Source organism: Anopheles moucheti, chromosome 2, assembly GCF_943734755.1.
Source record: "Anopheles moucheti chromosome 2, idAnoMoucSN_F20_07, whole genome shotgun sequence".
NCBI lineage: Eukaryota > Metazoa > Arthropoda > Insecta > Diptera > Culicidae > Anopheles > Anopheles moucheti.
The window spans coordinates 25019312-25040973 of NC_069140.1; the positions used below are offsets into that span (position 1 = coordinate 25019312).

General features: G+C 44.3%; 4 protein-coding genes across 6 annotated transcripts in view; 1 reads left to right on the forward strand and 3 right to left on the reverse strand.

Moving 5' to 3' along the window:
- LOC128301286 (uncharacterized) overlaps positions 1–318 on the reverse strand; it is a 160884-nt gene extending 160566 nt beyond the window's left edge. The window contains exon 1 of the mRNA XM_053037688.1: positions 147–318. Coding sequence (XP_052893648.1) covers positions 147–318 — 172 coding nt within the window. The remainder of the gene's footprint in view (positions 1–146) is intronic.
- Positions 319–10513: 10195 nt separating this feature from the next.
- Positions 10514–11450, reverse strand: LOC128297889 (mitochondrial dicarboxylate carrier-like). Its single transcript, XM_053033602.1, has 2 exons — positions 11035–11450; positions 10514–10975 (listed from the first exon to the last, which is right to left on the reverse strand). Exons 1-2 carry the CDS (start codon positions 11448–11450, stop codon positions 10528–10530), a joined length of 864 nt encoding a protein of 287 aa, XP_052889562.1. The 3' UTR covers positions 10514–10527.
- A 372-nt stretch (positions 11451–11822) lies between these two features.
- Positions 11823–21412, forward strand: LOC128309586 (uncharacterized). Of its 2 annotated transcripts, none has more exons than XM_053046015.1 (2): positions 11823–11974; positions 20580–21412. In XM_053046015.1, the coding sequence occupies exon 2, from the start codon at positions 20650–20652 to the stop codon at positions 21409–21411; it is 762 nt and encodes a 253-aa protein (XP_052901975.1). In that variant the 5' UTR covers positions 11823–11974; positions 20580–20649; the 3' UTR covers position 21412. The 2 variants fall into 2 exon arrangements, with proteins under 2 accessions (XP_052901975.1, XP_052901976.1); XM_053046016.1 differs by lacking the exon at positions 11823–11974 and adding an exon at positions 14354–14475.
- LOC128309584 (mitochondrial dicarboxylate carrier-like) lies at positions 12110–13890 on the reverse strand. 2 transcript variants are annotated; one of them, XM_053046014.1, is made up of 3 exons: positions 13713–13890; positions 12942–13361; positions 12110–12867 (listed from the first exon to the last, which is right to left on the reverse strand). In XM_053046014.1, exons 2-3 carry the CDS (start codon positions 13352–13354, stop codon positions 12423–12425), a joined length of 858 nt encoding a protein of 285 aa, XP_052901974.1. In that variant the 5' UTR covers positions 13355–13361; positions 13713–13890; the 3' UTR covers positions 12110–12422. The 2 variants fall into 2 exon arrangements, with proteins under 2 accessions (XP_052901974.1, XP_052901973.1); XM_053046013.1 differs by having other exon boundaries at positions 12942–13355; positions 13713–13818.
- Positions 21413–21662: the final 250 nt, after the last annotated feature.

The following is a 21662-nucleotide window of genomic DNA, read 5'->3' on the forward strand; positions in this document are numbered from 1 at the left end:
AATAAATCTATCCGGTGAGCCATTTCACACCGGAATTTAAGCCCAAAACCACCACACTTCCACACTCACACAGAAATACAAATATCCTAATGGCAGCAAATGGTTTAAATTGAGGAGGCTGGAATCGAGATTTTTATCATACTAACCTTGTGCAAGTGGAGTCGCCTGGACGGCTACGATGCCCACCGCTCCGGTCGGGACGGCAACACCGTAACCCGGCGCCGGCTGCTGCCAGTCGGCCGGCGGGACCCGTAGTGCGGCCGGGGGCCGGCACGTGAGGATGAGAAACACCCCGAATATAATCCTGTTCATTATCATCCGAACGTAATGACATCACCAAATGCTCATTTAAATTTTAATTGAATGCACATCGGATCCTAACCATGACCTAGCGCCGGGATAACGCGGTAGGTGACGCGACACGGGCGACAAACCGGATCGGTAGAGCTTTTGAATAGGCGCCAGCGAGCGGATGGATGGAGCGGATGTGTGTGCGGCACGGCCGTGGGGGGGGGGGGGGGGAAGGATGGAGATGAGGAGAACCGAGGTTGGAGGTAGGTTACTTGCTGGCCACCGGGCCACTACTGCTAATGCTACTGCTACGTACGTATCCGAACGCCACAATCTCCGCAAACACTATTTAACACACACTAAGCACCACCAAGCACGGCCGTTACGACGCGACCGGTCGAATGTGCGCCGGAATGATCACCGGATGCTTCATCTTAATACTTTGCATTCACACGCACCCACACAAACTCACACAAACTCACACACATATACACGCACACGCTTCTCACTTGTAAAAGCTCACCCCCGGCAGGGATGATTTTTCACCGCACTCTTTTCTCGCCAGCTGCTCACTTGCAACACCAACTTCACTATTTATCTAACAAAACTTCATGCTCATGCAGTAGGCGCACCATTCAGCGCCTGCTTTTCGTTTGCTAACTAGCTAATTGAAAGGCTACCAATTTTCAATACCTGTTGGGGGCCACACTCTAGATCACGTAGGGGGGGGAAAAATGAAGGAAAAACAAACACGTAACCACCAACCCAACCCTCTATGCTTCTTCCGCAATACACTCCGCCCGCTCGGGAGCAATCTTTCTTTAAACACTCAGTTTAACGGACACACCATGCCGGATGGGTTCTGGGTGCGTTCGGACCTCGGGACTCTGTGGACTGCCCGCGCTGGAGTGGTGATGTTGTTCATTCTTGCGTATCGAACCTTTGCGCACACACGTTTGGACTACCCGGAGAGATTCACCGATTCTTTTCCACCCTAGCAAGAGGGGTGGTGTCCGTATTCCTTCAGGATGCCGGAAACGTAACGGCACACCTCCAACCCTCCAACTCGTGTGGGGCAACGTGTGGTTTGGTGGCGCCCGCTTACACTGCACACAGCTACCGGGTGGGGGAGGGTGCGTCGAAGAAACCGGGAAAAGAAGAACAAATAAATATTAATTATTATTAGTACGTTGCCTTCTAGGTGTGGGTGTGAATAACGCAGCGTGAGGAGGGGAGAGAAGCAAGAATTTTGCCTTTCGGTCTTGTTTTCCATTCTCACTCGGAAGCTTCGGCCGACGGTTCATTCACTGCGGTGTGGTACGCCACCGACCCCAGTTACATCCCGGCGCCCCAGGTTAGTTCGTTCTCCTGGGGTTGAAAATTTGAATTACTTTACGGTCAGTGCACGGTGTCAGTGGCGGTCGTACGTGTCTACCGGTGTTAGATACCCACACTAACCATACTAGCCACACACACACACACACACAGGTTCTGGTTTAATTTTATTAATTACGTTTACGGTGCATGTACTGAGTGCTAATGCTTTTCTTGTGACGGTTTGGTTGAGCATTGCAACGGTGAAACATTTATTCATAACGTTATGAAAACGGTGGAAACTTTGGCTTTTTTTTTATTCTGCTAACAGCTTGGATAAAACTTGTGCTGTAAAAATAAATTTGAAAAAAAACCTCTTGGCTCTTGTAGGTGGAGTAACATGTACACGACAGCAATATTTTTTTAAAGGTAAATATATGAAATTAATTCCATGAACATTAATTCTATGTTGACTCGTTTATAATGATAAAAAGAGATAGCTAAAAGTGAAATCTTTACAACGTTTGAAAGAATAAAATTACGGTTTTTATTCCTTAAATACTCTGACATTTTTCACACCAACTAACGTTGAAAAGAATTGTAACAAAAATATAGTTACAATGTTGCAAATTCTTAAAATGTACCTATAATTGTCCACAATTATTGTGCGTATCGAGAAAAATTAAAAATTTAACAAACATTGTTAAACATTAGGCAATAAATAAAACATAAACAACAGACAACAACACGTGGCAAACATGCAAATAAGTGAATTTTTTTTAATACAATTTTCCAATTTCCTTGAGATAAAAAAGAGGTTTCGAATTGTTAGAACTTGTTCTAAATACACCTTCAATCCTTATTATTCCTCAAAACTTGAATCTTTTCATATGGCCGTATACATATGTAACGAACTGTACGGCATTAACAACCGATCAACTTAAATTGATAAAATCCAGTTAATAATCTTCGTTTAGCCAAACACAAAACAATATCCTTTGGAAAAAAATCGTATAATCTTATTGCTTACACAGTACTAGAAGTTCCTTGTTTCGTTGCCATTTTTAAAACTTTAGTTTCAATTTTGCTTTGTTCACTGACCTTTTAAAACTATTTAAGTTTAAATTTTCATTGAATGTAGTGAATGTTTTTTGTTGCTATTACCTTTGTTTTGCAATGATTATACAACTTTTAGCCATTATTAGTAGTTATTACAAAAAGTTAAATATAAAAAAATGCACTTTACCATTCAAAATTGTAATTGAACAATTAAACTCAACTTAGTAAAACGCGTAATAAACAAATAAAATAAAATAAATAGATAACTTAAATACACCAAAACGTGACAATACGAACATTACCCGTTAGTGTGAGTAAGTGATTATTACGTGAAATTCAACAAAACCCTTCGCGGTTGGCAAGCATGGCGACCAAGGTACGACGTTTATTTACAATCTATTGGTAATCTTTATTGAACCATTCTAATGAAATTTACATTGAATGTAATCATGCCTTATCCCAACCAGCAACAAAATAGGCACAACGACAACACACCCGCAGCCGTGTTGTCAGGCTTTGCGCAAACACAAACAAATTTGTCGTTGTCAAGTTGACGGGCGAACTATTCACTGCAGGAAACGTGCAGTGTAAACCCTCCAGCGAAATCGGCCCCGAAGCATTCATCCAGCATCTATTTTATCTTGATGTGAACGAACGGAAAATCGATACGAACAACAGCAGCAAAAAAAACAGAAGCGAACTAGTCGATCGACCCAACACAATAAGGTGTACGAAAAAAAACAACAAAATACAGCCCCATAAGACTGCCAGCTCACGGTCCTGAAGCACGGTCTCTCACCGGGAAGTAGCGCTCGCTCCTTTATCACTCTATCACTTCACCATTTGACCCTTGTTTTCGATGTTCATCTCGTGTGCCATCCTGCCTGCAGGTTTTTGGGGGGGTGTTTTTTTATATATTTTTTTCATTTCTTTTTACATTTTCCATCCACAAACCCCCACACGGCAGGGAACTAGCACCCGCCACCTCACGCTTCCTGATGTCACCGTCACCGATAATGCTGCGGGAGGTGGGAAATTTAATATCTCCCGAGCCCTCTTTGCTCTTTTATTTTTCCGTATTATTTTTATCATTTTCACGCGATTTTCAAGCCCACAGCCCACCCGTGGTTGAAGCGCCCCTTTTTCATGCAGGACTTTCCGCCGGTTCGATTTTGCGAGCGGCACACCACAAACAGGAAGGCTTTCTTGCGCTGTACGAGAACGTGAGGATTGTTTGGGAGGTTTTTTTGTTTTTTCTTCGGTGGCCTCGACACGTTTGCACTTGACTTTAGCACGAACGAACCTGCAAACGGTCGGGAGAAGCCGCACCGTTGTGCGATGGCTATAAAATGCGTAAACCGAATCCTTACGCAAGCGAAACTGCGGTTTCGCCAAAACGAACACGCACACACACGTGCGCATCTCCTGTGTGCATTTTTTTTTTTTTTTTGGGCGTAAGAAAGACTACTTGGCGCCCAAAGAAGGTTTTTCCTTTAAGGTTTGTGTTTTTTTTCTTTTCTGTTTGTTTTGATTTTCCGTCCTTATCACGCCCAAAACGGTCGACTCTGTTTTTCCTCCCCCCCGGGTTGAGTTACGGATGTGGGTTTGGTCGATTTTCCTTTCTCGCCCCCTGCTTTACTCAAGACACCTTTGGCTGCGTTTGGCTGCGGGAAGCGCTTCCGGGGTGTCCCGGAGGGGTGGAACCGAGCGTTCATTTTTCACGCGTCAAAATGGTAAAAGAAAACGCTCGCAGGTTTTGGTGACCCGATTCAACATCCCGATCACGGTACCACGGTGCCAAAGATAACGAAAGGATCTTGGCAAGAAAAGAACACAAAGGAAATGAAGGAGACAGCAACAACAAACCAAGCAAAGCAATATGGTACACACGTTACGAGTGTGCGGGACAGGGTGCGCATTTACTCTACCCGGGAAAAACGGAGCTCCAATTTGGGGTCCCGCACAACGTTTCGTTTGATAGTAATAGAATCCTGAACTTGAAAATAGTACCGGGGACACCCACAAGCGCCAAATGGCTGTAAGGAAGGACGTGCCTGATGTGCACGGTATACCAAGCAGGGAAAGTCCTCGCCACGCACACGAACAGTTTCACCCTACGCAATACACACGCACCAAATTGACGACACACGGTGCAAAAAACACATAAAAACCAAAAAACCGAACGCATGGTAGCGTGGCGGCCACAGTTTGCTGCTGCGGTTGGTGCGGTTGATTCCTCCCCCTCACTCTGTTACAGTGGCCCTTTCAGCACGGCAGCCAGGTTTATGTGCGTATTCCATTCATGCTAATATGCCGGTAATATGGTAAAGACAACCGTAAACCTCCGCCTCTTCGCAAGCGGAAGTATCTATGCGAACCGGGACAAACACGCTATTGCGCGAGTGCCTCTCGTATCCTTCCAGGAAATTTTTGACTACCTGTAAACCAACACCCGTTTGGTGCGGGGAAAATTCATCGCCTCGTATATACCCAGCCCGAAATTTGGCCTTTCGCAGAAGAAGGGAACCCATTTTCCACAACAATGTTTCCATTTGGTCGCGTATTGACTAATTCGAATTGGAAAATTGTTACGCGCAAACAGCGGAGGGAGGGGGGCAGATACGAGGGCCCAGACAGGGCAGGACGGAAACGGAAGGCGGAAGATAATCCCTCAAGGACCTACCGATACAGCACGCCATCTTGCCAGTGGATGATGGGGTTAGCAAACATCAAAGCGCTCGTCGAGTTCATACAACGAATAGCGGAAACTGTGGCCACTATGCCCTGTACCCATCTGATCCCCATCAATCGGTCGTTAGGGCTTCAAACGCTGGGCAAAAGGATTTCTATAAATGGTTTCTCCGCTTTCCGCTTTGGCTTTGGCCCTTCAATGTCCAGTGGATTTCGGTGAATTCGAATGCTTCCTTTGAAGGGAGTTCTTCAACAGCATCGGGGATGCGTGTGTGTGTGTTTGAGTGAGTTATATTGATGCTGGGGATCCATCCAAAAGCATCCTGGACCGAACCGCTGCACACGTACTACATTCGTCGTCTGACCAATGCTTTTCCAACGGATTCCTACCGGTACAAAGGGTTCATGGACCGAAGACACTTTGCTTAATTAAGCGATAACATCCACACGAAATAAACTCGTAATCATGTAGCGCAGCGGTATGGATAGGAACGTTTTTTTTTCTGGAAAATATTTTAAACGAACCACTGTTCCGATTGGATGACCAATGAAGTAGTAGTAAAGGTAGAGCATTAGAATAATTTAATAATTTTAAATATAGCTCCAAATTAAATTTAAAATCACATCTACTAAGTAATGTGAATAAGAAAGCTTACGATTTACGAGACCAGTATAATAATCGAACTAATAAATCACGTCTCATTCACATGTTCGGCTTGAGTTCAAATCCCAAATCAACTGTGTCCCCATCTATTTGAAAGATCTTATCAATATCCGAACATTCTAATGTCTCAACATGATTCAAGCCCTAGCAATCTTTATCTTTAACTTATGAAAAAAAGAATTAAGAATAGTGTTTAAGTTACTCACATAAATGCGAACAATTTCTGATAACACTAACAACAAGGAAGGGTTATTTTACAATGTTCAATTAACAAACTTCATGAACATTATACCTGCACGCTTTACCTCAACCTTACATATCTTAGGTGATTAGGCAGTGTGATTGCAATGGATTCTGCTGTGCTAAGAGTTCGCTTCTGAAGTTGTGGAACTTTAAGCAATTTTTGGGGTACAGCTAAAATAAGCACCAGTTTTGACCAACCTCGAAAGATCGAAAAATACAGAGAACTTAGAAGCAAAACAGGTCGTGTTTATAATAAGCTAGGAGAGCTGAAAATTGGAGGACAATAAACGTTTATGATCTGTCTAGCTAATTGCAGAGTCTTCCTTTTCCCTATTTAACGATTAGACTGCTTAAGTGTCCGTCCTATTTACTATTTACTTTTAAAAGGATATTCAATTGCTGAGTATCATCTTTCAACATCAATCATCTCCAGAGAAGGAGACACAGAAATGTCCAAACATAACGAGTCCTCTTAATTTGCAGTACACTTCCCCTGTACGGTCGTGTATTACACTTCATTTCTCCATTTTTCCATGAACGCAATAAACGTCAATGTATTTCATACGATATCATCCAACCATCGGCGAAGCCATTCGGCCGCCAGTGCATCGCTTAAATAGAATTTCCTCCCCAAAACGCTTAATCGTACGGGCAGGCAATACGGATTTCGCATTCCATTCTACACGGAGGGAAAGGGGACGCGATGGAACGGGGACATGGTTGATGTGAATAAATTTAATAAAAGTATCCAGCAATTTCCCGGACCCGTGGGGAAAAGTCGAATGGGCGAATTGGACGAGGGATCCGGCCTACGCGGTGGGATTTTCCTGTCCGAGTTTCTGACACATTTTCCGAAAAACAAAACCCCAACCCCATCCGCCAGGGCCCGTGTACTTCAGCTGTCTCGGTGTTGTTGGGGGCCTTTTGTTGGCTTTCCAGTTCGGTTCCACATGCAGCCAGGACGATGAGCATGAGCCGGCCGAAACAGTGGTACAAGTCCAACAGCGTCCCATCATCATCCGCATCCTTCGTCATAATGGCTTACACGCGTACACCCGGCGTGCGCATATTCTTCTTAACGCCGGCTGCTAGCGGGAACGGGGCCAGACCGACAAAAGTACGAAGTACATTTCCATAAACTTCTTACCTACCTAGTTAGCAACTTATCTATGAGACAGCGGTGGATGCAGCGTTCGCTGGCTCTCGGACTCACGCCGGGGGAAAATTTTGCGAGTGTGGACAACAACAACAACACCCCAGCAGGACCACATTCTACAGCACCCGGTGGAGCAAACAACTGTAGGTTTTTTTGTTGCCCTGTCCCAAAATTTCATGCTGCGCTTGGGGATGATTCTCTCTAGCGAGATGGATCGTCAAATAAATTTGATTGTTTACAGTTTTGGTTCAGTCTTTTTTCAGCGCTCCCCACTCTTGCAATTCCCAAAATTCGTGCCATTTGGGGGCGAAGAACTATGCCACTTTTGTTTGCCAAAAACAATTTCAAAGCTCTTAAATTTTACTCCAAAATTTAAAGGACGTATTTAAACGCAATGGCACAATTTTTTCAAGGAAAATATATTAAAGATTTTCTTCGTTTTCCACTTCAATAGACAAGTTTGTCTAACCAACAACGGTGAAGGGAAAAGACTTTAAAAGAAAATACCGGTAACCCTGTACAAACACCGATTGCTGGTGAGTTGATAAGAGCTAAGCTTGAGCATCCAAGCGAGATGAAAACAAAATACACAGCACAGCACGCATTTTCCCACCAACGCCACCAACCATGTACATGGAAACAACATCACCGAAACCGAGTTCCCACAGAGCCACACACGCGCACCCACACAGTGAAAGCCGCATGTAATCTTCGTAAGAAGCTTTAATGCCGCAATCCGGCATGATTCGTTCCGCAACCGTTGGTTTGCGAATATCCTTCCACCATCCAAAACAAAAGGCAGGTAATGGACCCCGAGTGCCAGGACGTCCCGTGTTGGGGGTTACTACTACCACTACTACTACTACTACTGCTTGACGCTTTTCCATCACCGTGTAGCGTGACAGGCACGGTGTGTGCAAAACCAGATGTTCAATATTCGCAACACAGCTACCGAACAGCGCACCGAACATATTTTCCTTCCAGCAGGCACATGCTGCAAGCACACACGGCTCACAACAGGCAGTTATGCTGTTGCAAGAGATCCATCTTGTTTTGCTCTCCCTCTCGCTCACTCGGTACGACTCTCTTCCACCACCGGTGCTGAAGGCGACCGTGAAGAGATGGCAAACGAGAAAGCATCTCCACCACTACACAGGCACTTCAATGTGACAGACACACACACACGCCCGCACACACCATACGCACGTTAATATCCAAGCATGTACTACTAGATCCGTTGTTTATGGCACGGCCAATCGAATGACGCCTGATTTCTCGCGAAAGGTGACGAAGCTTTCGAAACGAATTACACACCGACATTACGTGCAAGTTATGGGACGATAAATTACCTTTTTACACACACGCACTATTTCCCGTCCTCTGTCACACGCGTCACACTGGCGGAGGTTGCTTTCTATGTGACCTGGTCGTCACCGCAAACACAAAATGGCACCAAACTTCACACGATTCGGGCCAGAATTCAACACTACCTTACGTCATGTTACACTAAAACGGAAGGTTTTTCCCACAACGCGGCGCGTGTCGGCGTACGATGCTGATGAACAGCTTGGTCAACTTGGACGCTACGTTGAGTGGGAAAGACCGGCCGTACCAAAAACGGGTGGCCCGGAACGGATTCCATTTGTCGATTCCCCGGCGTCACGCAACTGTACGTCCGTAGTCACAACACACCGCATCACCAGCTGGTTTGTGAGCTTGTGTCGTTTCTTTTCACATCGCACAGAACGCACTGCGAACGTTCTCCTGCTATACGCACGCACACATTCAGACACACGGTGGGGCTTGTTTTGGTATGTCGGGCGCTGCTCTGCTGGTAGTGGTGATTGGAGTGCTGAACGGAATGAAACGAAAGCCAAGAGAACTCCCCCCCTACTCTCCCTAAACGAAAGCTCTCCTGCGCTGACTGCTACGGGATGAAAGTGGCGAACTGATGCGAATCCGCAACTCCACCATCAAACATTCGACTTTCCACCAAACTTCCGTCCGGAGATGAAGACTTCTCGTAGGGAGAATTCTTATTCACACACAAGAGGAACTATTCGACAACACTTTTCCACCCCAAAAACTCTCACATTCGCAGAATAAGGCAACAACGGAAACAAACCTTCACTAAATGGTGTCTTTCCTGGTTGTCTCACAAGTAGAACAACGACTACGACAACGTCGACGACGATTATGGACGATAACAGTGCTGCGACGCGTGCCCGTCACGAACGGTACGTCTTTTCGAATCTACGAATCAACTACTACTAAAGCAACATTCGCGCATCGCTTGTGAAAACGGTCGTTCGGAGAGTTGCCTTTCGAAACAACGACCGAAACTCACCCTCGCTTGCAATCACCCCTACCGCGGTATTATGGAGCAGCAAACCAAACATTCCATCCTTTGCGCACGTGCAACGAACGGGGCCGCTTGTTCCACGGTGGCCAAAGCGTGCTGGAACGAAACGGGACGTATTTGAATGAACGAACGAACGAACGCGTTTGCAGCAAGCAGTGCCACACACAACCACATGCTGTAACGCACCTGTTTACAAATGGGCGAACTGTAGGACCGTTTGTGTGTGCGTATTACCCGTGGAAAACTGGTTTTCCGAAGCTTTCGATGTTTCGCTCCCATCCCACCCTTCCGAAAGCTTAACGGCAGTGTACGCACACCATCGTTCGAAACGAAGTAACCCTTGGCTTGGTTGTGTTGGAAACAGGTTAGGAACTATACGTGAATGTTTGTGAAGTCATACGTTTTGGCTAAATATACACTTGGTGCAATTTGAAAATTTAAATATGAAAATTCAAATATTCCCAAAAGTTCGCTTGTTACGCATTTTAATACCTTACATTTTAATTAAAATACAGTACGCTCGCAGCATTCTTTAACCACAAAGTCAATCAATTAAAACAAATAATAAAATCAATGAAAAAAAATATTTTTATTAATCAAACACTATACTATACGTTTCAATTCAGTCACTTTGTTAGTATTATTACTATTACTACTAATCACATTTTCTACTAGATTCTACTTCCAATTGCAGCTTCAGTTCCTTCGCCAAGCGTCGGTTCCGAGATGAGATACATAAGTATTTGATTATTGTGACTTTAACACACCGAAGTTAATTCTCAGCTGCTCTAAAAATATAAACGTCAGCACAGTGTGGGGCCCGAGTCGGATGAACCGGGGCACAAATCCTTTGAAAAACCCAACTGGTCCCAACTTGCTAATGTGTCGTAAAATTGCACCAATGCCTTTAAATTCCCCGGGTTTGGCATTCATCATAATCGTTTTGACGACATCGATCGGTTGCGTCATCGTAGTCGCAATACCACCGGCAATCACCGAGGCAAGGAAATGCGTACCGATGTTATCGGTAAAGTAGCCAGTTTCGAACAATGTATACTTGGCCTGATCGTAGAACGTAAGCTGCCCGATAGTCATAAACACCGATCGGGCGGTGGCCGAACTAGCACCAGCAAACAATCTTCGGAATCCTTCCTCGCGCCACACACGAATGATGCCATCGATTGCATTTTTGTAGCTGTAATGAATAAGAATACTTAGTGATGTTGCGTTGCGCATCGTGCGCTTCTCGCATACTTTCTGCGCTTTTCCACCGGTAGTTTTACATCGTTCTGCATGCGCACGTTGATTAGATCCGCCGGTGAACCTACAAAGCCACCCACCGTACCACCGATAGCGGCCATTACGATTCTTCCGAAAAAGCCGCTATCCTTGCCATACTCTGATTGTTTGCCGATTTCATAAATCGCAAAACGTGTTGTTGAATAGGTAAGCTGGCGTAAGACTGCCGCAGAAACGCCACTATACAGTGCCGACACCCCATCGTCCCGAATGATTTCGCGTGATAATTGAAACATCGACACATTATTACGTATGTCCGTTTGGTAGAGCACCTTCAGCAGGTCTAAAGGATGCGTGCAGTATGCTGCTCCGGCACTTGCCAAACCTCCAAAGTACCAACGGGAGGCTTTTTCCGGCTTTTTTGATGCCATCTGGTCAGATGTATACGGAAGATCTGTAAATAAACGTAATAATTTGACGCACTGCACTAACTGATATTTCAAATGTAAAGGAATCCTCGCTAGCGCCATCTGTGCGGTTATCGTTTGTACCGAACAGTCAGTACCATTATAAAAAAGGTTAAAATTCTGTACTGCTATGGTATTCAACGAAAAAATGTGTGAGAAACAAGAATTGCGTACATGCGGAAGAATTTTACTACTCTAGTAAAACAATTGCGATATAATCGCAAATAGTTTGTAATTTTGATTTTTTGGACAAAAATTTTACCAACTGTGCACATTTTGACAGCGGCCAGAAAAACATCTGATCTAATGTCAATATCGTGTTGTTATCGCACCAAATTTATCCATCCTTTATATTACGTGCGTGTTGTTTACCCGTCTTCGAACAGCCAGATCCGTTCCATCAACCTGTACACCGTTGGTTCAACTTACCGGCAAGTGGAACGTTACGATTTTACACCTACTTTTTCACTGAAGAAGCTGCTCACACGGTACGAACAACGTGCACCGCATCACCGATGTCAAACTATCTTTATCGTCATGACAGACGTAAACAATGGTTCGGTAAACACTCACGATGCGTTCCGCACAATATGAAAACGCGCACCAGAACGAGGCGGTTAACAGTGATAAATATTTATTGCGCTGCTTTCTTATCTCACTAAAGCTATCCCTTCTTACGTTTCGCACCGCTCTGTGAGTGGCCGCAAAATCCTATGTTTGCAAATTAAAAGAAAAACAAAAAATATATCTACCCATAACAAGTTCGATACCGTCCGTTTTGCGGTAATGCGTACGATCTCCAGTTTGAGTGTGACTCCTTGTTCGTTAGTGGAATGTGTCAAAATTGCTCTAAAAGCTCACGGTAACCCGTAACCGGTAATTGTTTAGTGGATAGCAGGAGTCTGTGTTCGATACTTAGGTTGGCGATGCTTGCGCCTAAGGCTTCAAGTAGCCAAAGTTCATGCGCAGTTGTTCCAGGAAGACGAATGTAAGGATGGTGTGCGGCCCCAGTCGCACAAAGGCCGGCACGTATCCCTTGAAGAACCCGAGCGGACCGAGCCGTGCGGTGAAGCGCACAATATCCCAGATGCCGTTAAACTCGCCCGGCTTTGCGTTCATGGCACGCGTTTTTAGCACATCCAGCGGTTGTGTTAGTGTGGTAGCAATCGCACCCGCCGTTAGCGAGGACAGGAAGTGGGTGGTGAGATTATCGCCAAAATGACCAGATTTTAACAGCAAATCCTTCACCAAATCGTAGAACGAAAGCTGACCGATGGTCATAAACACGGCACGCGATGTGGCAGTAGATGCGCCGGAGAAGAGCCTTGCGAAGCCCTCTTCACGATACACTCGGAACAAACCATCGACGGCATTTTTGTAGCTAAAAACGGGAAAGTTAAGCAAAAGTATATCAGTCGATCAGTGATATCTGGAACCGTTTTGTACGGATCTTACTTTCGTCGTTGTTCGACCGGTAACTTAATATCGTTTTGCATTCGAACGTTCACCATGTCGGCTGGGGTACCGACGAAACCGCCAGCAGCTCCGGCAGCTCCTGCGAGTGCCGCCTTGCCCAGGAATCCGGAGTCGTTGCCCATCGCTTGCTTGCCAACTTCGTAAATTCCGAAACGTGTCGTTGAATACGTCAGCTGACGCAACAGCGACGCTGAAAGGCCATTATACAGTGCTAGCACGCCCTGCGTACGAACCACCTTGCCCGTGAGCTGGAGCAGCGAAATCTTTCCCTCCTGCTGCGTTTGCAACGTGACCTTCAACAGATCCAGCGGGTGGGTACAGCAGGCCGCTCCAGCACTAGCCAACCCACCGAAGTACCAGTACGAAATGCGTTTCTTCTTGTCGTCGGACATTCTGTGGCTAAAAATAGAAGAAAGTAGCAAAATCGGTTAATGTGTCAGTGATCATGCAACTGCTGATCTTGTATCAACCGAAAAACCAGCTGATATGATTGTATCACACTATCTGCGAAAGGGAGGAAAATGTAAACAAAGTGCACAAAACACCCTAGGGCCTAGGCGAAGGTCATGCGAAAGGTGCGCCCCCTCAACAAAGTCGTCTTTTTCGGTCTCGGTTCATGGTCAAAGACGACGGATACGACGGCGGTTCGCCAGGAGTACAGGTGGTGACGTTATTTTTAGATAAAACCACGCCGAATTTGTTTGAGGAAGATAATGGGATGCAACAGCAGCCAATGCAGGCTAGGCTTACCCGGTAGCTCGTGGAGGCAGGTGCTTGTGTACTGGGGACAGCAGGGAAGGTTTAAGGCCAAAAATACGACAACGACGACGACCACGAACGGTGACGACGATGGCGACAAGCGACGGCAGCGACGGTGACGAACACTTGCCTTTTTTGTTGGTCTCTCTATGAATGACCGAAATGAACGTGACGTAATTGTCAAAGCTACCCAACTAACAAATTTTATACACACCCTCAATTAGGGTGTTTTCTGTTGGTGGAATTTCAAAACCAAAAAGTGTATTTTTTTCATCGAGAAATGTAGTTTTCATGTGTAAAAGTGAGTTATTTTAAAAACGTTGATCACTACTTGCTAGTAGCGATCTTTTTTGACGTGCAGGACACTATAAAAATGAATTGAGAAGAGTATGAAAACTAACAAAAAATGGGTTGTTTTTTTTATGTGTGAAGTTTAATTGGATAAATTAGCACATAAACCTGTGCAATATTACATAATGTTTACTGCAATGAAATTTTAACTGTCAATTCAATGCATTCGCTCAGCAATCCCATTCAAGATGGCTGACGGAAAATTCACCATCATCTAGCCTGGTATAAAACGATCCACTTGCAACAGGAACGTCAAACCGGCAAATCAAAACAAACGTAGCTAAAAACACGAACCAAATTCAAAACAAAAGTGTACACGCGCGCGCGCTTCCTTTTCGTAATAATTGCGATCGTTTCGAAGATAAATATTCATTTAGCAAGCGGTTGATAATTTGACCTTTCGGTAAGTGGACACTGTTAATCGCTCAATAAACGCGTTTTTATGGAGCTACACGCAGAGCCGACCGTTTCCACGGAACGTCGGTTGTTTGCGGTTCACATTAGCATTGGGCTCCGTTGGTTCCACTGTTACTAGGAGAGCTGCCTTGAGCAAAGTGGTAGCAAGTTTCAAGGGATTATTTTTATTTCCGGTTACCGGCACAATTTTGTTGCAAAGTAAAAGCACACATCCACACATTCGAGAAACCGGTAGTTTACGTTAATCACTCAAATTACACTTTTTAGTTCATTTTTACTCACCGATAGGATGGGAGCAGCCCTTTACAAATGTTTTGGATGCCAAGGAAGCTACTTCCGATTGGATTGTAATTGCAACAAACACACCACCCACTCAGCACGGCTCACGGCGATGAAGTGAGAATTTATCAGCTCGGTCGCCGTTTAGCTAAATTTATCATCGCTTGACGATTCTTGTCAGTGACAATATGTTGGAATGGACCGGTTTTTTTTTTTTATTTTGCTTGCCTCCTTCACTCCGCTGACGCACATCCCAGACAAATAACGACGAGGGGTGTTGGGTGATGTTATATTCACTCATACGGTTGGTCTGTTTCCATACAGAGTGTTACAGATTTGGTCTTTTTGGCATTTTTTTTAACCTGGCTTACGTACCGCCGGTTTTCTCGTTACATATCCACTTTAAGCCGAGAGTATTTCCCGGGCGGTACGCAGGAACCTTATTCATATCGTTGATTGATGATAGATTATGGTACCGGCGTGATAGGCGGTGGTTCCATCATCATTTAAACCGGCTTTTGAAAAAACGATAGACAAACCTAACCCATAACGACAGACGACCCCATAGCGCCTGTTAGATATGATACTGTCAACGAAGTATCATTTAATCTTCATTAGAAAATATTATGTAGCTATCTACACTAGCGCGTAACGCTCAAGTCTAGCCACTACCCAGCATTTTTGTCCTCCCCCTTTTACTTTACCTGCTTCAAAGATAACGTCAATCGGTCGGAATATTTGGCGCGTCCTCTCGAGACGACGAAACGGCGGCGTGTAAGTTGACATTGACGCAAGCATTTTTTCCGGCATCGAACCACAGCCGGGCCCGAGCTAAGAGTTTCCCTGGGTTGGGAAATTATGACAAGGAATCCTTTTTTTCTCATGCAATGAACATAATTTTGTTGTAGAAACAATAAATGTTCTTAAATTCATTGGAGGTTTGGCCCACCGACTAGTTGGGGGTTTAATTTGCGTAAAACAATCTAATGGATGGTATGGTCAAGCCGAAATTTTAGCTTACTCCGGCTATGTTTCCCAGATCGTATAAGACTTATTTATTAGACAACCAGAGAGTAAATCCTTGTTATTATAAAAACGGTCCGGAAGGGATTTGTACTGGTCCTCTGGTTGTACATCCTGTTTTTCGCTATAAGGATGTCAAATATAATATTTATTTATTGTAATCTACACTCTACAGGCTTTATCTCAGTCCATCCAACGTACAAATCGTATCGTTTTTTTACGACATATTGGAGACATTTAAAGACAGTTCTACAACGAAATGTTGATTCATGGGTCAAAAAATTGCACTGCACAATTTATATTCCTTTGAAGCTGTATTCGTTAATAATTTCACCTTTAAGGTGTTAAGGTGTTTTCAACTGTCAACATTTAAGGGTTTCATTCAACGTAATTTACCAGTAGCTGGATAGTCAGTGCCTCGTACGGGGGATTGGTCTAGATGGGATTTTATACCCTTCCTGTTGTGTGAAGAACCGACGCCGCTACCAAATGCACCAACACATTACTAAAGTGACTACTAATAGTAACTACATTTTACGAAAAGCCTTTACATCCAATCCAGTAATTAATCCTTGTAATATTAGTTTTGCTTTCAAAGTAAGACATTGTACATCGTACAGTACACATATCACAGTCACTCATCGTTCTGATTTCCGCTTAAATTATTATACTTTAAGGTAACTTGAACGAAACACTGAAAGCGAAGATAAGCACAAAATCTAGCACCAAGGGTTTAAAGTTGCCCAAACAATGAAGCAAACAAACAAATCTACTCCTTCAAAAAAGCGTTCGATGTGAAACGATCAGATATCCTCAAACGGCAAAGAAATCGGTTTTTCTTCGGTCTCCACTCCGTTCACAGCGAGCACAGAAGTGCATTCCAATGAAGCGAAAAATTAAACAATCTAAACTGTGTCTGAAGGCGTGGATCGCAAGCGTATCCTTGGAGCGGGAGACTATCGCCATCCGTTCAACCGTTGTTCGTCATATGCCTTTCGTTTGGTTTGATTTTTTTTTTTTTCGTTTTCTGCTTCCCCTCACGCATATAAATTCCCGTTTTGCGGCGAAGGAGTTTCGGATGGCTAATCTTTCCTTTTTCGTTTCATTTAAGAACAGACCAGCTGGTAACAAACATCATCATGTGCTATCTTTGCTAACGGGTGCGATTTCTTCCCCCGTCTTGTGGAGTCCTCGGTAGCAGTTCTTTCCCCCCTATGCGTGTCCCGCATTTCTTGCCAGGAAGGGGAACCATATTATCGACTCGTTAAGAACAAAAGAAATAGCAAACTACCACCAGGCAGCCAAAGTTTATCACCACGTGTGTGGTTAAAGACTTGCACCCATGAGACGGAATCGGGTAGAACGAAGGGTAGGACATGATGGTGGGTTTGTTTTTTAGGATGTTTTTTTTTTATTTTGTTCGGTGAGAGTGAGTGTTTGCTTTGCCTTGGGGTAAAAGTATTCCACTTAATACTTGTATAGAAATTCCCTTTCGAGCAGCTAAAGAATTGCATAACTTTACCCATCCGCCACCTGTACGCAGGGTGGCATTTGAGTGACTGGTTCACCGAAAGGGGTTTGAAGGAAACTTTTCAACTCGCTGCGTTTTTTTATGGTTGAGTTTTCGGTAATGATGAGTGAACAAATTAGCTTATTAAATAAAACTGTTGGAAGGAATATATTCCCTAAACAGTCATCATTAAATTAGGCAACTTTCTACTTTACACCATGAACAGCTGCTCAATGGCATGCTGATATAGCCCGTCAATATCTTACGATCAATAAACTCGCACGGTTGTATCGCTTATCTTTGTGCAAGTTTCTGCCTTTCGTCAGACGCACGAAACCGGCTGTGGGATTTTGGCTATTTTTCCAATCAACCCAAAAACACACCGCGTTTCGCAAACTGCACCAGGAAATGTGTCAGAAGCCGCATGTGAAACGATTCATCTGCCACGCGGTCGCTTCTCATTTCGGATTATGGTGGGTGGAACCATTTTGATAAAACACTCAGAGCCCGGTCGGTATGATCGATTTGCATCATAATACCGTGCAGCTAAATTACGGGTTCGTGACTAAACGAAAAATGGCGGTCCCGAAACGTACTGCCGTATGTAAATATATGGAGCGTGAGGAAATTCCGTACGAAGCAAACATCCCGGAATCGGTCTCCGGGACTCCTCGGTCCACACCCAGCCACACCCAGTATCGTAATTACCCTCTCCAACGCGTGCCGATCCGTATGGTTTTGTACCGATCGTACAATGTAAGCAGTGGAATGTTGCATTGTGCGAGCATTAAATAAAATGTGTAGAATGCGATGAAAGCTTAGCTGTCTCTCCACTAGTCGCCGCAAACGACAGTGCACTGGTGTGGAATGGAAGAACTCGCAATGAAATGCATCATCCTGTGCACCCGAATGGAGGCGAATGGAGTGGCTCTAGCTTGTTGCTAACATTTCGTACGGTTTTAATGTCATGAATTCGAGAGGAAAAAGGAGCTGGAATAGAAAATTGAATTTTACATCCCATCTTTACCGGGGTGTTGTTTCTGTTCCCGTTTTGTGGGCCGTTCGATCCCGGTGTTGTGTCACGTGAAGCACAACACTACATCACGTTTATTCCGTTTTCTACTACACATATTATGCGGGGGGAGGTTTCAAATTGAACATTTGTCTGAAAAACGTTTGTAAAATGAGCTTCCCGCAACGTGCTTTCCTTGTGCTGGTAGTGCTAAAATGTTTTACAATCCGTATGTATGTGTACTTGCAAGTACAGAATCAATATTATGTGAAAATATATTGCACAAACAGTGCTATCGTTGGGTGGAAATGTAAGTTTTCAGTGCTTTCATCCTAACATTTCGAGGTTTTATTGGATACAATTTTTACACAGCTTTTGTTCAAAGCATTGTCCATCAGAAATTACAGGTTTTTTTCAATCTAGCAGCAAAATTGTTGAGCAAATTGTTTGCAAATTGTAAATTGTTTAGCAGCAAATTGGAGCGCTGGTTGAGTATTCCAGTAAGAGTGTTCTGCATAAATGAAAACAATTACGGAGTACACACGGCATAAGGAGCCCTTTCACTGTCCGGAGAAGGATATGTCTTCAAACTTATGTGAATTGTACTTTAGAGTGAGGTACAGTCATTTCCCGAGTTACGTGGCACGCGACTTACACGAATCTCTAAATTTTGACTAAAAAGTGAACCCCTGAATACTAAATATAAACGATATTACACAGCCGCGCATTATAGGTGTAACTCGGGAAAAGACTGTACCAACAGATCTAAGTAGTCGAATGGTTTTGTATGCGAGGGCCCCGGCTAGAACATTTTTCCCAAGTAAAATCAATTTTACCCAGTGAGTCAAAAAATTTTTAAAAATAAATTTTGGCAAAATCGTGTTCATTGCCTACTACAAGGGACCAGGCCAGCTCGCACTCGCACCATGTGTGGTTTATAAGATGTACGAGACGTACGTTTATGATCAAAGCAACATTATGTGAGCACTGTCGGTAATACAACTCGGAACCAGATGGATGACCGAATGAAGTTTGTTTCATTGATTGGTGTCTAGTCTAATATTATGGTCGCATGGTATCAATTGAACGTGTTCACTGGATGTTTTGAGCTATCATACATTATGGCCCGGCAATATTCTTGGAGCAAACATCAGTTGACAACCCGATTGTTCGCCATATTAAATAATAGAAGTCATCAAGTCATATTTCCCATGAATGAAGTTATGTTATAAAAAAAAAACATGCTAACCGATAAAAAAAACCTAAAAATATCTAACGACGCAAATTGATATCGAATCCAACAATGCCTTAAATTCCTCAAGTCAACTTTTGTAAAACGCTGGTAACTTACTTGAGGACCCAATTTATGCTCCATCTATCGGATACGCATAGTAAACTTGCTGTTAATAAACGACACAACAAAACACCCGATCGTAGTTCCAGTGTCAACTGCATCGTGTTGCGTCCTCCAATACGTTCAGGATCCGACCATTCTGCTTTTTATGATGGTATAGGCAAAGGGCATAACCGATACACGGTGAAACAGACGAAAAATGTGGCCACATTGCCGTAAAAATAGAACATAGGCGACGTTTCACCCAAATACGGTGGATAAGTTGCCCACGCCATCTTCACATAAATCCGTGTGACGGCATATGCAACATGAACCTGCTGACGATGGGAGCTTTCAGTCGTGGGGAAAACTCGTTCAAAATAATATCCATACTTTAAGATATGCCTAACGGTATGCGGTACCCCATTGGGATATTACTATCAACAACAACCGGCTTGTCTTTTGATGAGAGATACTTAGCAAAGAGTCATAAGTGTGCACATGGTTAACATTATAAAGACTGACAAACAAGTAAATCAACATCTATTTTTATTCGTTTCAAACGACTGAGTTTTAAAAACTCTCTTTTACATGGTAAGCAAAAGCTTGTATTTGCTTCAAATATTTGACATTCATCTTTTTTTTTCTGTGCATCAACTTTGTCGCGACTGAGCAGCATAATGTTGGTTTTGGTCCTCGTCTGGTAGGGCGGGTTTTTCACTTCGCACCATCTAAGCCAGCCAGCCTACTTAAACCCAACCGTACTGAACGGTGGGTTTCGTGCGGTTTTCCTTTGGTCGGGATGTTTTTCGTTTGGTGTGGGCTGACACCGTGGTTCAAAAAGGAAACGTTTGCACATTACCATGTGGTTAACGCCACCACCAGCACACCAGACACACAGTGGATATTAAGTCTAATTTATCTTCTTTACAGGAGGACCGACGCTTCAAACCGAACCGCCAGACGACCGTTTTTTATTCCACCCACCAAAACATCAACGAACATGGTTTGGGACGTCCTGTCCGTGTGCGGTTGGCCGATTGCCGGCAGTAGGGATGAAACACCACCGACAGCACCGCGTGTCACACTAATCCAAGAGCAGTCCGGTGTCGACGGTAGCTTTCTGCTGGCGCTGCTGATGACGAATCATCTTAAGCGCCGCACGGACAATCACGTACTGCTGGTGGCCGCAAATCATAGTGCCGCACACTACACCGCCGCCTGCCAGAAGCTAACGTTCAACACGGCAGCCGCTGTACAGTCGGGCCATTTGTGCATCGTCGATGTGCTATCGGAACTGCACACCAGCGGCGGTCGTTCGAACGGTGCCGAACTGTTGCAGCTTATCAGCGGCCGGCTATCATCGGAAGCTTCCAAAACCAACACGCTGGTCCTGGTGGACGATCTTACCTTCTACATCACGATGCATCTGGCGAACGGTGAAAATGCAGTAATCGATTTTGTCGAGCAGCTGCTGCACAACACAGCCACGCACGATCACCTCGTGCTGAAGGTGAATGTTGCCGAATGCTACGAACGGTTGTGCACGTTTCTGATCGATATGGCGGACGTTACCGTCACGCTTGAACCGCTGCCGTCCGGCAGTTTCCGCGAGCTGGACGGTATCTTAACGGTGCACCGCAAACACTCCACGTCCCGGCTAATGTCCGCCGTCCAAACACAGTCCAAGGCGTTGCTGTACAAAGTGCAAGACCGTATGGTACGTACCTATGTCCACGGTGAGGTAGGAATAAAAAATCTATGAAAACCACCACAAACCGTACGCCACTTTGGCGAAAGGCCAAATGTAATATTTCAACTGGTAGATACCGTCGAATTGGTGCAGAAAGAAATCTCATTGCTTTCCGAAGCAACAAAAACGTACCTTTTTTTTCGGTTCCAAAGGATGTAACTGCAACAACAACGAACACAGAAATGTTTTATCACAAACACAAAATTCAACGGAAGGTTTTCACCTTATCACTACTACCCATCGTCCTCCATATCAAACGTTTG

Excerpts from the sequence above, each read along its gene's own strand:
- LOC128297889 (XM_053033602.1), bottom strand. The coding sequence starts at position 11,450 with ATGGCATCAAAAAAGCCGGAAAAAGCCTCCCGTTGGTACTTTGGAGGT. Across the intron at positions 10,976-11,034 it reads CCGGTGGAAAAGCGCAGAAA|CTACAAAAATGCAATCGATG; the intron begins GTATGCGAGAAG and ends TATTCATTACAG.
- LOC128309584 (XM_053046014.1), bottom strand. The coding sequence starts at position 13,354 with ATGTCCGACGACAAGAAGAAACGCATTTCGTACTGGTACTTCGGTGGG. Across the intron at positions 12,868-12,941 it reads CCGGTCGAACAACGACGAAA|CTACAAAAATGCCGTCGATG; the intron begins GTAAGATCCGTA and ends TCCCGTTTTTAG.
- LOC128309586 (XM_053046015.1), top strand. The coding sequence starts at position 20,650 with ATGGTTTGGGACGTCCTGTCCGTGTGCGGTTGGCCGATTGCCGGCAGT.